The sequence below is a fragment of the Polyodon spathula genome, unplaced genomic scaffold (assembly GCF_017654505.1).
Source record: "Polyodon spathula isolate WHYD16114869_AA unplaced genomic scaffold, ASM1765450v1 scaffolds_1250, whole genome shotgun sequence".
NCBI lineage: Eukaryota > Metazoa > Chordata > Actinopteri > Acipenseriformes > Polyodontidae > Polyodon > Polyodon spathula.
In genome coordinates this window covers 1-14,394 of record NW_024472733.1, presented here as the reverse complement: position 1 = coordinate 14,394, position 14,394 = coordinate 1, and the positions used below count along the sequence as shown (strand labels likewise).

General features: G+C 48.2%; 3 protein-coding genes across 3 annotated transcripts; 2 read left to right on the top strand and 1 right to left on the bottom strand.

The window, feature by feature from the left end:
* The first annotated feature begins 246 nt into the window (after nucleotides 1–246).
* zgc:162608 (uncharacterized protein LOC100037332 homolog) lies at nucleotides 247–2,303 on the top strand. Its single transcript, XM_041242265.1, has 3 exons — nucleotides 247–358; nucleotides 527–656; nucleotides 1,175–2,303. The coding sequence occupies exons 1-3, from the start codon at nucleotides 310–312 to the stop codon at nucleotides 1,995–1,997; spliced, it is 1,002 nt and encodes a 333-aa protein (XP_041098199.1). The 5' UTR covers nucleotides 247–309; the 3' UTR covers nucleotides 1,998–2,303.
* Nucleotides 2,304–2,390: 87 nt separating this feature from the next.
* Nucleotides 2,391–7,705, top strand: si:ch1073-357b18.4 (uncharacterized protein LOC797129 homolog). The gene is made up of 8 exons (XM_041242267.1): nucleotides 2,391–3,686; nucleotides 4,588–4,760; nucleotides 5,160–5,205; nucleotides 5,366–5,452; nucleotides 5,742–5,822; nucleotides 6,147–6,224; nucleotides 6,380–6,630; nucleotides 6,780–7,705. The coding sequence occupies exons 1-8, from the start codon at nucleotides 3,269–3,271 to the stop codon at nucleotides 7,389–7,391; spliced, it is 1,746 nt and encodes a 581-aa protein (XP_041098201.1). The 5' UTR covers nucleotides 2,391–3,268; the 3' UTR covers nucleotides 7,392–7,705.
* A 3,955-nt stretch (nucleotides 7,706–11,660) lies between these two features.
* LOC121309377 (zinc finger protein 883-like) lies at nucleotides 11,661–14,390 on the bottom strand (the record flags this gene model as incomplete). The annotated part of the gene is made up of 2 exons (XM_041242266.1): nucleotides 11,661–13,269; nucleotides 13,661–14,390. Coding segments are annotated over 2 exons (2,217 nt in total), but the record flags the coding sequence as incomplete, so codon positions are not given.
* Nucleotides 14,391–14,394: the final 4 nt, after the last annotated feature.

Below are 14,394 nucleotides of genomic sequence, written 5' to 3'. Positions count from 1 at the left end.
ACAGAACCCCTACAACAGGATACGAAGTACTGATGAAGTGTATTCTCATAGGAGTGTATTACTGCCTGTGGAAGAGCCTGTGTGTGATATTTGTAATAAAGGACAACATTACTGCCAGTGGAAGAGATGTGTGCAATACCTGTGCTCTCTGTCTCTGCTGATAACAACATGTGACGATGTTGTTCAGATTTTTCTTTGAACTTCCACGTCGTGTATATTTACAGTAGTCAGGGTTGCTGATAACAGTCCCACGCGGCTATAAGTAGTGATTCACAGGCAGGCTGGCAGACAGCAAGCTCTGAAGCAGGCATGTATGTGAAAGTGTTGATGATCGCTTGCTCCTTCGCTGCTGCAGCAGGTAAGCCTCTCCGTGCCGCTGCTGGAAAGCAAAGAATGAAACGAAGGGCTTTCAATGACAACTGGACAAATCCCTCGCCTTGAACCGCAATACTGAACCACTGTCAGCTAGAGCAGGATTTCTTCATGCAAATGTTTCATGTCATTTCTTTTTTTTAATTATTTTTAGGATATCCATCTCCTCTGCGCACTGGCCAGGGTGACAGGAGTGCAATATGGGATTCCTTTAGCCAACTGACCAATCAGGTCAGAGAAAAAGTGGATAACAACCAACAGGCTGAAATCAGCAAGCAAGAAACGTAAGTGGCACATTGTGAGAATGTACTGGACAGGGCTTCTACCCCTGGAGACCTGGGTTCAATCCAGCTTCAGTTAGAATGTCACCAATGTCTTTGTTGAAATGTTTGCAGACTCGACTGAGGGGGGCAAGAATAAAAAATACAGCACCTGCGAGCATCTGAACAAACTTTCCAACAGCCTTTTAAATGAAGGACTTTTCAAATAAAATAAACACGTTTTTGATACTTGTGCACAGAAGTTAATATTGTTGATTATTATGCAGATTTGGTATTTTTAGATTTGCTGCAAATGAGTATTACTAGTTTCCTTCTCCAACAAATGTTTAAGACATGAAAAACTGACATGTCAGGTTTTGGAATGACACTGATATTTTGTCATTTTCAAACGGTTAGATTTCCACGTTGCATATATGCTGAGTATCTGCTGAACTTCAATTGAATTCCACATCATGTAGAATAGAGCTCTGCGTCTGTTCAGCTGTGCTGCCAGATTAACAGAACCTCCTGTTCACCCACAGTGGGGTCTGGAAGAACAGCCTGGAGAATGTGAACCTCTACACAGAGAGCCTCGCTCCCTTCAGCCTGGAGCTCCACAGCAAACTCAGCCTGGAGACTGACAAGCTGCGGGTCCAGATCATGAAGGAGCTCAAGGACCTCCGCGAGACGATGTTCCCTCACGCGGACGAGGTCCACCACAAAATCAGCAGGAACGTGGCCCAGCTCCAGCAGAGACTGTCTCTGCCCGCCAGCAAGCTGAGCAGCATGGTACAGCAGAGCATGGGGCAGCTCTGCAAGCAGCTCCGAGGACTCCAGACCAAACCCCTGGGACAGCAGACCCCAGAGCACGAGGAAGAGCTTCTGCACAGGATCAGCCAGACCGTGCAGGGCACCAGACTGGAGCTGCTTCCCTATCTAGCAGAGTTCCAGGAGGAGGCTTTGCGGGCGGTTGGCGAGCTGCAGGAACGTTTCTCTGCTTACGCCAGAGAGGTCCAGGAAGAGCTGCAGCGTCATGCGGAGGAGGCGTCGCGGAGGCTCACGGAGAATGTGGTGCAGCTGAGGGCTCACATTGATGAGGACACTGGCAGACTGTGCCAGCTCTCGGAGGCTGAGGGGCTGAGGGTGCAGATTGAGCAGAGGGTCTCTGAGTTCTGCCAGGGAGCCTCCTCGTACGCAGACAGCTTCACTCAAGGAATCGCTCAGGACTTCAGAGACTTGAGCCAGAGCAGAGCTCCTGTTTCTCTATCCTTGCAGGACCGTGGTCGACCGCTGGAGGAGGACTTCTCTGCCAAACTCCGATCCTTGCTAGAGGATATCCAGCACAACCTGAACTCCCCTGTGTGAATATTTACAATAACACAATACACTCGTTTTGTACCAGATAAGATTTCAAAGTGTAATTTACTGTTGTAACAAAACATGTATATAAGATGTGAACCAGCTGTGTGAAATCAGATGGGATGTTTCCATGCAATGGCACGTATTTAAAGAAAGGTTTTGCTGCAGCTGTGCATGAGCTCCCAGTCCATTGCTGATCTGTGATATTTTTGTAAATACTGTCAGTTGTTCTGAATGTACTTTTCTTGCCTGACCCTTTTATTTTGTATTGGTTGTAAATAAACGTGCAGTCGCTTGTGCTTTAGCCCTGTATGCAGTCGCCTGTGTCGTCCGTTATGCCTCTCAGGCAGCCTGAACGACGTTCTTAACACTTTCATTGCCGCACCTCGTTTCAGCAAACGAAATGAAGCTTGTGTCAGCTCTCAGGCAGAAAGTCTCCTGCTTTTGGGTTAGGGTTAGGGTTAGAGTGACCTGCAGGCTTTATAAAAAGAGGAGCAGTTTTAACAGCATCTCTGTCATTTCATTGTTGGTTCATCTGTTCCAGCTCGTGTAGCGGAGGGAATTACAAAGTGCACAATAATCTACACAAGGCCAGTCTAACCACATAGATTTTATTTTGAGAAAAACAAAATGTTAAATCAAACTAACGGCCATCAATTAACTTACTACATGGATATCACACACTGAACAAAAAAAGAGAGAAATATTTTCAGAAATAAATTAATAAACAAATGCCAAATGTAGTTTTAGCTGCTTTTGCCAAAACCGGCCAGTAGCGGGCAACAGCGAGCCAGTCGCTGCGCGTGACGTCACGGAACGGCAGCTGGGCGCAGTCTGCGCAGCTCGCACAAAGGAGCAGATAAACCCAATGCAGGGCAGGGTGCAGCACCAGGAACCACTGGCAAACAAAACAGCAACAAGAAACAAACGCAGGCTGAGGAGAGAGACAGAGAGAGAGAGAGAGCATTTCCATCGCAATATAACACGGTGGGGTTCTGCTTCGGACAACTTTCTGAATCTATGTTTGGACGTGTGGCAACACAGACACGTGACCGAGGCAAACGACAGAGTCTGCAGAATAATACTTTATCTTTGTTTTTGCTTACAGTCTCAACTATGTTTAAAACTCCGGAAACCGCAGGATTGTGTCCACTTTAATCGGTTGCTGTTGATTTAGAAAGCGGTATACGCGTTAATGTGCACACGAGAACCTCGGAAACAATAAGGCCTATCTAACAAAAAAAAAAATAATAATAATACCTTTGGAATTCCACAAAATGACCGATAACAGCAAAGTGACCAGCTGGACAGACGAGGAAACGCGCCTTCTGGTCGCACTGTGGAGCCAGGCACAGGCGCAGCGGACTGATGCGAGCTACCCGGGCAAAAAAACGCACATGTTCCGCGAGATCGCTGCCAAAATGTTGGAAAACAGTTTTCAAAGAAGCGAGAATCAGTGCCGGAGTCGAATCCATGTCCTGAAACGCAAGTATCTGCAGTGCCGAGTGAGCAGAAGCAGCGGGAAGGGCAGCCCCGAGTGCTTGTACTATAAGGAGCTCGATGCTGTTTTTGCGAGCTGCCCGGTGGCGCCTCCACAGCAGCCGCAGCTGCTTGTTACTCCGCCACGGTTAGGCAGCGCTGTGCTGCAGGAGATTGAAATTACCTCCGACTCCAAAACTGACGCAGCGAAGCCAGGTAAGCGTGTCTGTTATTACAGCGGCGTGTCTCAGCGCAAGTGTTATTAACATAGATGAAACAGCCATTCAAACGCATGTCGCATTAACCCATTCACTACCATTGTCCTCCTTGGAGGGCAGGCGGTTTGTAAAATAAAAAAATAAAAAAAAAAGAAATGTTGGCAGCTTACCTGTTTTCTTACTGTCATGATGACTTCTCGCAGTTTTGTTCACGGCAGAAGTGAAGTGTGAATGTACTGCCTCTCATGCCATGCCGTTGCAAGGTGCTCCTGGAACTCGAGTCGAGATTTGAACGAGGGTTGCAATATTATCCAGGAATACGCACGGCATTGTCACTATTGTACTGCCGGTTTTAAAGTTGTTTGTTAATGTGACTTTGTTTGTGTGAAATAGTCATTGTTGAAAGAGTTCCCCTCATTTGAGAGAAGGGCTGGGCGCCTCTGTGAAGTGTCTCCTCAGTAAGCAGAGCTGTAGAACAGGTGTCATCACTCAGCCCTGCTTTATTGAGTAATAACAGAACAGCTGATCCCCGTAGCAATGCAGAGCAGTGACAGGTGTGGAATACCCTTTAATGGAGCGATTCCTTTTCTAGAGGAGCCCCGTAGCAATGCAGAGCCGTGACAGGGTGTGGAATACCCTTTAATGGAGCGATTCCTTTTCTAGAGGAGCCCCGTAGCAATGCAGAGCAGTGACAGGGTGTGGAATACCCTTTAATGGAGCGATTCCTTTTCTAGAGGAGCCCCGTAGCAATGCAGAGCAGTGACAGGGTGTGGAATACCCTTTAATGGAGTATTCCTCCTGCTCCTGCTGTTTGTCAGGCAGCACTGGGACCTGTAGCAATGCAGAGCAGTGACAGGGTGTGGAATACCCTTTAATGGAGCGATTCCTTTTCTCTCCAGGACAGAGCGAGTTCAGTATCCGTCCTGTTTGTCAGGAGTTCCAGGCGTCCGGGTACAAGATCTCCTGCGAGAAACTGAAAAAGAAGTGGAACAATCTGCTGGTCACCTACAAGCGTGCGAAGGAGCGATGCAAAGAAAACGGAAAAGCCAAGATTGCATGGGAATACTATGAGGTGCGGCGTTCCGTTTATTCCATAGAGCAAGAAACAGTCAGAGCGTCTAAGAAACCGCTTGTGCATGAGGGATTATAGCATGCAGTGTCCCGGGGCACTCGGGTCCTGTTGCCATGCAGTCCGGTGAGAAAAGCGACTCGGAGAGCTTGTGGTTTAAACAGAGACTGCTAGGAGAGCTCCACACTGTACTGTGTGAGAAAGTGACAGGAAGAGATCTCGTGGTTTAATCAGACTCTGCTAGGAGAGCTCCACACTGTACTGTGTGAGAAAGTGACAGGAAGAGATCTCGTGGTTTAATCAGACTCTGCTAGGAGAGCTCCACACTGTACTGTGTGAGAAAGTGACAGGAAGAGATCTTGACTGTATGTGATGCTCCTGTTTCTGTGTTGTGTTTTTCAGCTGATGGACAGCATACTAACAGAGAGGCCCCCCCCTTCACCAGCAGGTAACAACAGGGTCAGCAATATGTACAAAGACATCTGAGTCAGCGTTTTGTGATTATTGTGAGCGGTGCTAACTGCATTCACTGGGATAGTGAGTGGCAGGGTGTCTGCCTCTGAATTACTCCCTGTGTCTGTGTGATCATATCAAATCTCTTTTTACAGTACAAAATGGAGTATCTGTTCAAGAGGTTTCAGAGGACACGTCTGCAAGGGGGACAGCACAGCCCTCCTCACAAGAACAAGACACACGTAACCAACTGTCTTCTCTCTGTGTTTATCCTGTCCTTTATCCTTTTGCACCTTCGTGTCTTTTTCCATCTGCTTGGTGTTCAGACTGGTTGAAATTGATTACACTTGATGAAAGAGCCCAATTATTTTCATATCAACTCCTGCACATGGTGTGAATGCAGTGAGGAATGTGGTGTTAATTGCACAGATGTGTAGCGTGTGTGTGTGTTTATTAATGCCACACTGGTTGTGTAGCGTGCGTGATTATTAATTGTGTGTGTGTGACTTGCCTCTCTCGTTTTATTTAAAGCTGCACACGGAGTCGGTGATGAGGTTTTAAAGCATGAGGGTAAAGACACATCAGTGATGGTCCAGCCAGCATCGCAAGCAGGTAAAAGCTACCCCCAGCCTTTCTCATTGGAAGCACAGCACATGTTTCTACACAGTATTGGTGCACAGAGCTTCAAGAATACATCAAGCCTTTGCTGTGTTGCGACGGTACATTTTCAACATTAATCCTCCTTGATTTTCTGTTTCTGGCGAGCCTCACGGGAGCTTTTCACCAGGAGAGAGAGAATTTCTCTTCTAGCAGCCTTGTGTTTCCCGTTCACACTCCCTTCTGCGTCAGCACTGGGGTCGAACTAAAGTGAAACAGTCTTGTGACAAAGCCTCCACGTGTGATTGTGTAAGTGGATAACGTGGGTTTGTTTTACAGAATCTGCAAACCCCAAAGGAGCCCCGCTGGTGGCTAGTGATAAAATCATCCTCTTTCAACAGATTCATCAAGAGGAAGGTAGAGTACCAGCATCACTGTTACACTTGAGCTGCTGCTGTTGTAGTTTCACCTCCCTGAATGACAGGGCTCTAACACGCTAGAATAGTGAGTGATTGACGTGTGAACCAGAGCGATGACACAAGTATCCGTTCCTGTCCCTCTCCCTCCTGCAGCGGCCGCCGAGTTCAACACACAGACCACACTCCTGCTCATACAGTGTGTGTCCCGGCACTGGGATCTGTACAGTGCTACTAACCGCAGCCAGCTGTTCCACACCATCAGCAAGGAGTTCCAGCTCTACGGGTTCAAGCTGTCCAGCGAGAAACTGAGAAGGAAGTGGAATAACTTGATCGTCACATACAAGCGAGCGAAAGAGAGGAGCGGGATCGCAGGCAAGCCCAATACGACATGGGAATACTTCCAGGTGCAGCGCCACTGTTTATTAAAGGGGGAGGATAATAAACTCCAGTATTTCTAATGTCAGACATTGTAACAAACCTGCTTTTCATTCTGTAGAACTGGAGGTTCAGATGTTATGTAATTAGTTGTGTCCTGTTTGTTTTTTTTCCTCAGTTGATGGACAACCTGTTCAGTAAGAAAGGGACCCCTCCCCTTTGCCTGCCCCCTCCAGCCCTTCTATCAGCAGCTGCTCCCGTCAGCAAAACCTGCCTGTTCCCAGCTCCCCTAAAACTAGCGGCTGCTGCTCCCCCTCCAGACCCCCCACAGCCTGCACTGTCTCTCCCGTCCTCTTCGGTCATTCTGCTTCCCCTTTCCACTCCCAGCTCCTTTTCCCTTCCACATCACTGGACGAGTGTTCAAACCCCCTGGCCGCCCCAAAGCACAGTGCAGACCCCGTCTCCCTCTCTCGGCTCCGCAGTCCCGGCCGTATCCAGTACAGAGCAATCGCCACCAAATAAGAGGGTGAAAAAAGCCGGCGTGAATCTGGCCACTGCTTTCCTGACGCAGCAGACGGAGCAGGTGAAAAAGCACTCCAAAATGCTGGAAAGCTTACTCGACACGCATGAAAACAAAACGAAGGTTTCTGAACAGAGGAAGAGGAGGTGTGAGCAAAGGGAGAAGAGGAGAGAACGGAGGGAGATTGCGATGTTGAGAGCGCTGAATCGCATCTCCTCCAAGCAGGATCTCGTCATTCAACTTCTTCAGAAGCTTGCTGAGAAACCGTGATGTTTGTGTTCTCCTCCCCAGGGGGAGCGGATGCTGTTTGAAACCCTTTGCTGCAGCCATGTCTTCAAGTGCTCCTCTCTCATTAACCATTTCAGAGGTGTTCTGGATCCAGTACACGACCCAGAGCCCGTGCTGGGAGTCTCCCGGTTCTGTTTTACTGCAGGTGGCGCATCATTGGGTCAGAGATGCAGTTGGGCTCACTGCGGACCGTCACCGCCCCCTGGAGCCAGACTTTGCCTCAGCAATGTTTTGTTTTTGTTCATAACACCAATTTATCCTTTATGTGTTTGTAACCAACAATTAATATTATTGCCTGTGTGTGTTTTTTATTACTTTGTGTTAAAAAGCAGTGTGTCAACTAAAAGAAAAAACAGTTATACATACATAGATTTGAAGTGTATCAATATGAGCATTGTGGCGAGTGTTCGATAGGAAAGCAGTAACGGAAGTGCCAGTGCACTGCACTGTTCACCTTTACAGGGGCTCAGGGAGGAGGGTTCAATCACGGCTTGCTGCAGGGAAGATGGTTCAATCAGGGCTTGCCCCAGGGAAGTGGGTTCAATCAGGGCTTGCTCCAGTGAAGAGGGTTCAATCAGGGCTTGCCCCAGCTCTTACTCACACAAGCAGCAAATCAAACCAACAGACAGGAGTCACAAAACCCACCCAAATAAAGAACTGGAACTAACTAAACAATCCCACAGAGCACTGGGCCTGGCCTTAGCGATGATGGTCTCCAGTGTGCAGTTCTGAAAGAAACACACATTGAAGCAGAACATGCATTTTCATTTAAACAGGAGATCTGGCACCACACTTAAGTTCTCAGTTTGCTTGCCCAGCCTGCCAGGAGGTGTGTTATTGGGTCACTTCACCTGAGCAGTGTCAGTGTAAAAGCCTGGCGGTCAGTAATGGAAGTATCTGATTGGTTAGTGACTGAATAACCAGTGAAGGGATGGGGTGGGTGACTACAGTGCTGCTGCCACGGCGTTCCTCTTGACAATGCCTCTCACACTGAGCTGTGGCTCGTCCGGCTGCAGGTCCAGCGCTTCGTTAACACTGCTGTCCTCCAGCAGCAGCCCTTCGCTGGCCTCCACGCACACACTGTGGAGAATGCAGCACGCCTTTACCACCATGCTGACTTTCTGAACCGAGTTCATACGCAACGCCTGCAGCCTGTGAAAGCGGCTCGAGAAGCTGAAAAGCCTGCGGCACGACCCTCCAAGCCGAGGAAAATGTACGTGGCAGGGAGGGAAACAGATTTGATTTCATTCCAGAACTTATTCGAGAAGTTGATATGCTTTAAAATAATGTCTGCAAATTCGTATTCCAGTACGCGAGACGTTGCTCCTGTATGAATCATTGCAAAAAACAATTCCAAACCAGCACGCGTTTGCTATTCAGATGTTAATCCCATGCAATGAATTTGCAGCCGTCATTTTAAAGTGTTTCCAAAGAATCTGTTTGCACTACACTGCAGCACTACTATATGAAAAATATTCACCTGCACATGGTCTGGAGTGAGACAGAAGTGACTCTGAAAATCACTCGGGCTGAGCCACAGCACCTCCTTTGTGATGAAGTCCGCTGTCCAGGGAACATACCTGGAGCACATGGGGTAGAATACATCACAACAGAGATGAACAGCAGGGAGAGGCTGACACGCCACACAGGGTAGAATACATCACAACAGAGATGAACAGCAGGGAGAGGCTGACACGCCACACAGGGTAGAATACATCACAACAGAGATGAACAGCAGGGAGAGGCTGACACGCCACACAGGGTAGAATACATCACAACAGAGATGAACAGCAGGGAGAGGCTGACACGCCACACAGGGTAGAATACATCACAACAGAGATGAACAGCAGGAGAGGCTGACACGCCACACAGGGTAGCTGACACGCTGACACGCCACACAGGGTAGAATACATCACAACAGAGATGAACAGCAGGGAGAGGCTGACACGCCACACAGGGTAGAATACATCACAACAGAGATGAACAGCAGGGAGAGGCTGACACGCCACACAGGGTAGAATACATCACAACAGAGATGAACAGCAGGGAGAGGCTGACACGCCACACAGGGTAGAATACATCACAACAGAGATGAACAGCAGGGAGAGGCTGACACGCCACACAGGGTAGAATACATCACAACAGAGATGAACAGCAGGGAGAGGCTGACACGCCACACAGGGTAGAATACATCACAACAGAGATGAACAGCAGGGAGAGGCTGACACGCCAACAGGGTAGAATACATCACAACAGAGATGAACAGCAGGGAGAGGCTGACACGCCACACAGGGTAGAATACATCACAACAGAGATGAACAGCAGGGAGAGGCTGACACGCCACACAGGGTAGAATACATCACAACAGAGATGAACAGCAGGGAGAGGCTGGGGTAGAATACATCACAACAGAGATGAACAGCAGGGAGAGGCTGACACGCCACACAGGGATCTAGATCACGAGTTTTAAAGTTTTTTTTGTTTTTGTTTTGGGGTACCCCTTTTTAAAAATGATTTTTAAATACGGACCCCAACTGAAAACACGTAATTTTAAAAACGTCACAAAACACCGTCCGGATGCTGTTTAAGAGCTGCGTGGAAAGTGCAGTTTCCAAACTCCAGTACACATGCTTTAAGTCTTTAGCCACACCCACCGCTTCGTCCTTTTCTGTGAAATTTAAAGCGCTTTGCTGTGTTTTGCTGCAGAGCTTCAATTAAACGCTCAATCGCAATTCTCGTGAAGCTACAATAACTTCACTCGCAGTTCAGTTCTTTCCGCTAGTATGTCACGAGGTGGACAGGCACACATTACTGTCATCGCTATCCTGCACATTATCAGTTGTGTGTGTGTTTTTCATTCCTTTTAGATGAAATTTACGCAGTGTTTTTTGACCCCGTTTTCGAAACTACCCCTACGGTATAAACACGGAAACACCTACTAAAAGCCATTTTCTTTATCTTGCTCGCATTTGTAGTGAACCCGTGTGCGAAAGCAGAGATGTGTTGTTTTGTACAAATGCAATACGCCTCAGTGAGTTTCCGTACCACTAGCGGTAACAGTCAGTATACAAAGCTACCTTTTTCTCGACGGGCGAATCTTATGAAGTGCATACTTAATTGCAGGGGCTTCATCTGCCTGTATCTGCTCTACGAGTGCAAACCCCAGCACAGCTAATGGCATTGCCATGTTGAAATCTGCGACAGCGCACAGCGCCCGCTCGGGGGACACAGAGATCTGCAGGGAATCCCTCCTGCAGCCGCGCTGACGTCACACGGAGCCGGGCGTCGTGTTCTCTTCAATGCAAACGCAGAACAGGGTTTTATTCCAAGTCTTCCTGATCGTTTTTGTTCAAAGATAAACGCAGGCCATCATCGTATATAAACCGACGAGGAATTGGAACTTTTTATGATTCACTTTTGTATTTTGAGCGATTCTTATGGAGAAAATTTGATGTCGAAATTCTAAATAAATAAAAAAATAAATATCTTATGTTTTTTTTCTTTTTTTTTTAATTAAATGTCATAGAAAGACTCTCCTCTAAACACCTTCTGTGGACTTACCCTGTTCCGCACAATCTCCAGCAATCTGCACAGACACTCTGAAAGCACAGCATTGCCCAACGGAAGCGCGCACACAAGGTTACTGATAATAACGCGTTTCAGAGACAGGCTTTTACCAACAACACATGCATCAAGAAAAGCGGAGCAGTCAGTTGATGGCAGTGGGGAAAAAATCATCATTGAATCATCTCTGGTTTAAAGTGTAGAGCCTCGAATGACTTGGTCAAAGCCGGCTGTCTTTTCACGGCCCTTTTCCTTTCCTATGACAGCTGCAACACTGCTAGGTGATCTCAGTGCAGTTTTTATATTGTGTTCCATTAACTTTTCCATAGTCTGTACAGCAAGGTGCTTCAGCTGTAGAGCTATGGCCAAACCCTTTGCATCGCCCTGCAGAACGAACTCATGTTGCTTCATAGTCTCAGTGGTAAAATTCTAGGTGCTGCAGCTTTTGTCCAGAGCTGTAGCCTTTCCCAAGCTGCACTCCTGTGACAGTGTGAGCAGCAGAAGTGAACACAGTCTCACTGGAACAGGAACCAGACCGAGTCTATAGACAGATATACACCAGGAACCAGGTGTCCATGTGTGTGATCATCCATGCAGGAGTAAAGAGTACTGTGCACCAATACAACATACAGAAAACCTATTCAAAAAACATATACATTCACTTTGTAAATACAAATCTTTTAACACAAAAAATACTGTACAACCGCAGACTGCATTTGAAAACGTGCAATTCCAATAGAATACAAAGCATGAAAGAGTGCAGGTTTATTTCACATTCAGATATGCGCCGAAACCTTCAAATGCTTCCCTCATATGATCTGCCTGGCGTGGCTTTTACTGTGTTTCTTCAGATCTTTCGCATGCCTGTATCTCTTATCACATTCCTCACAGGGATACGGTCTCTCTCCAGTGTGAATTCTCTTGTGTACTTTGAGAGTCTTGGCGTGTCTGAAACTCTTCCCACAATCAGCACATGGATAAGGAGTCTCTCCTGTGTGGCTTCGACGGTGTGCCACAAGCGATCGAGACTCCTTGTAGTGGTTCCCACAGATAGCACAGCGATAGGGGGCCTCGCCTGTGTGAACCCGCTGGTGTCTCTTGAGGTTCTGCCCCTGACTGAAGCTCTTCTCACACACAGTGCAGTGATACGGGGTCTCCTGTGTGTGGGTGCGCTGGTGAACTAGCAGAGTCTTAGAGTGTCTGAAACTCCTCCCACACTCAGTGCACAGGAACGGGGTCTCTCCCGTGTGAATGAGCTGGTGTCTCTTGAGGTGTCCTGACTGGCAGAATCTCATCCCACAGTCAGTGCAGAGATAGGGGGTCTCTCCAGTGTGGATCCTCCTGTGTTTCTTCAGGTCTCCGGACTCTCTGAAACTCTTCCCGCAGTCAGGGCACTGATGCGGGGCCTCTCTTGTGTGAACCCGCTGGTGTGTATTCAGGTGTCCGATCTGTCTGAAACTCCTCTCACAATACGCACACTTATAGGGGGTCTCGCCAGTGTGGATTCGCTCATGTTTTCTCAGGACCCCTGACTCTCTGAAACTCTTCCCACAGACTGTGCACCTGTAGGGGGTCTCTCCTGAGTGCACACGCTGGTGAACCTTCAGTGAACCCAAATCTTTGAAGCTTTTTTCACAGTCTGTGCAGTGAAACAGAGTCGCTCCCGAGTGACGCCTCTGGTGCTTTTTAAAGTTTTGTAACAGATTGAAACTCTTCCCACACTGACTGCAGTGATACGGGGTCTCCCCGGTGTGAATGCGCTGGTGTGCTTTCAGGTTTCCTGAACTCTTAAAGCTTTTCTCACAGCTGTCACAGTGGTAGGGGCTCTCTTTAGTGTGAATGCGCTGGTGCACAGTGAGGCTTTTAGCGTGGCTGAAACTCCTCCCACAGTCAGGGCACTGGTACGGTCTTTCTCCGCTGTGGATTCGCTGATGTCTTTTAAGGTTCACAGCCTGATTGAAGCTCTTCCCACAGACAGCGCACAGAAAGGGAGCGTCTCCTGTATGGACTCTGTAATGGTTTGTAAGAGCTCCCGGCTCCTTGAATGTTTTCCCACACACAGTACAGAGGTGTTGTTTGTGGGATTTGTGGGGATCCCTCTGCCGGAGACGACTGTCGCATTCCAGAGGGATTTGAAAGCGCTGGTTTGCAGCAGGGATGTTACCTGTCCGCTTTCCCGTGGTTTCTGCATTGTGTTGCAGGTGTGCAGTCTTTACATGGCTCTCAAAGTATTCTTTCCCAATAAGAGAGACGTCACACTGAGGACATGTGTATCTTTCATCCTGATCCACTTCAACTGCGGATATATGAGAGAGAGACAGAGAGAGAGAGACAGAGAGAGAGAGAGAGAGATTAATTCACAGGGTCAGGGTGTGCTGATTCATCAATACACTCATTCAATAGAAAAGCACTATCAATCTCTTTAGAAGCAGATACTTTAAAACAGTGGAAAAAACAAGAAATCTTTCAAATGCAGGGTCTGCTAATCACACAGCCTTCATATAAAACATACACACCAGCTTGTTCTGGCGAGTCTATAATAAATAGAAATGGCTTTGCTGTGTGAAAGCGGAGCAGCTTGTTCTGGTGAGAGTCTATAATAAACAGCACAGTTTCTGAGCTCCGTGATCTCAAAGTGTTTTCAGGGCTTCTATGAGAAAGATGCTTGGTGTAAAAGTTTTACTCACACGCTACATTGCTGGTAGCAGAGCAGGGCTCTGGGCTTTCTTCATTGATGTCAGTGTCTTTGAAGGGCTCCTGTTTAATTTCGACGATCTGTAGTTCAGAGATATCTCCTGCAATGTCAGCCTCGTCCAGGTCACTGCCCTCTACATCACTTGGGAGTGATCTGAGTTCAGAGAGATGCTCTTCGCCACGGCCTGACTGCAGGGCGTGCTCTGCTGTATCCTGGCTGCTGTCGTGCTTCGGGTCTGTGTCTTCAGAGAGATGCTCTTCGCCAGGGCCTGACTGCAGGGCGTGCTCTGCTGTATCCTGGCTGCTGTCGTGCTTCGGGTCTGTGTCTTCAGAGAGATGCTCTTCGCCAGGGCCTGACTGCAGGGCGCGCTCTGCTGTATCCTGGCTGCTGTCGTGCTTCGGGTCTGTGTCTTCAGAGAGATGCTCTTCGCCAGGGCCTGACTGCAGGGCGCGCTCTGCTGTATCCTGGCTGCTGTCGTGCTTCAGGTCTGTGTCTTCAGAGAGATGCTCTTTGCCAGGGCCTGACTCCAGGGCGCGCTCTGCTGTATCCTGGCTGCTGTCGTGCTTCGGGTCTGTGTCTTCAGAGAGATGCTCTTTGCCAGGGCCTGACTCCAGGGCGCGCTCTGCTGTATCCTGGCTGCTGTCGTGCTTCGGGTCTGTGTCTTCAGAGAGATGCTCTTCGCCAGGGCCTGACTCCAGGGCGCGCTCTACTGTATTCTGGCTGCTG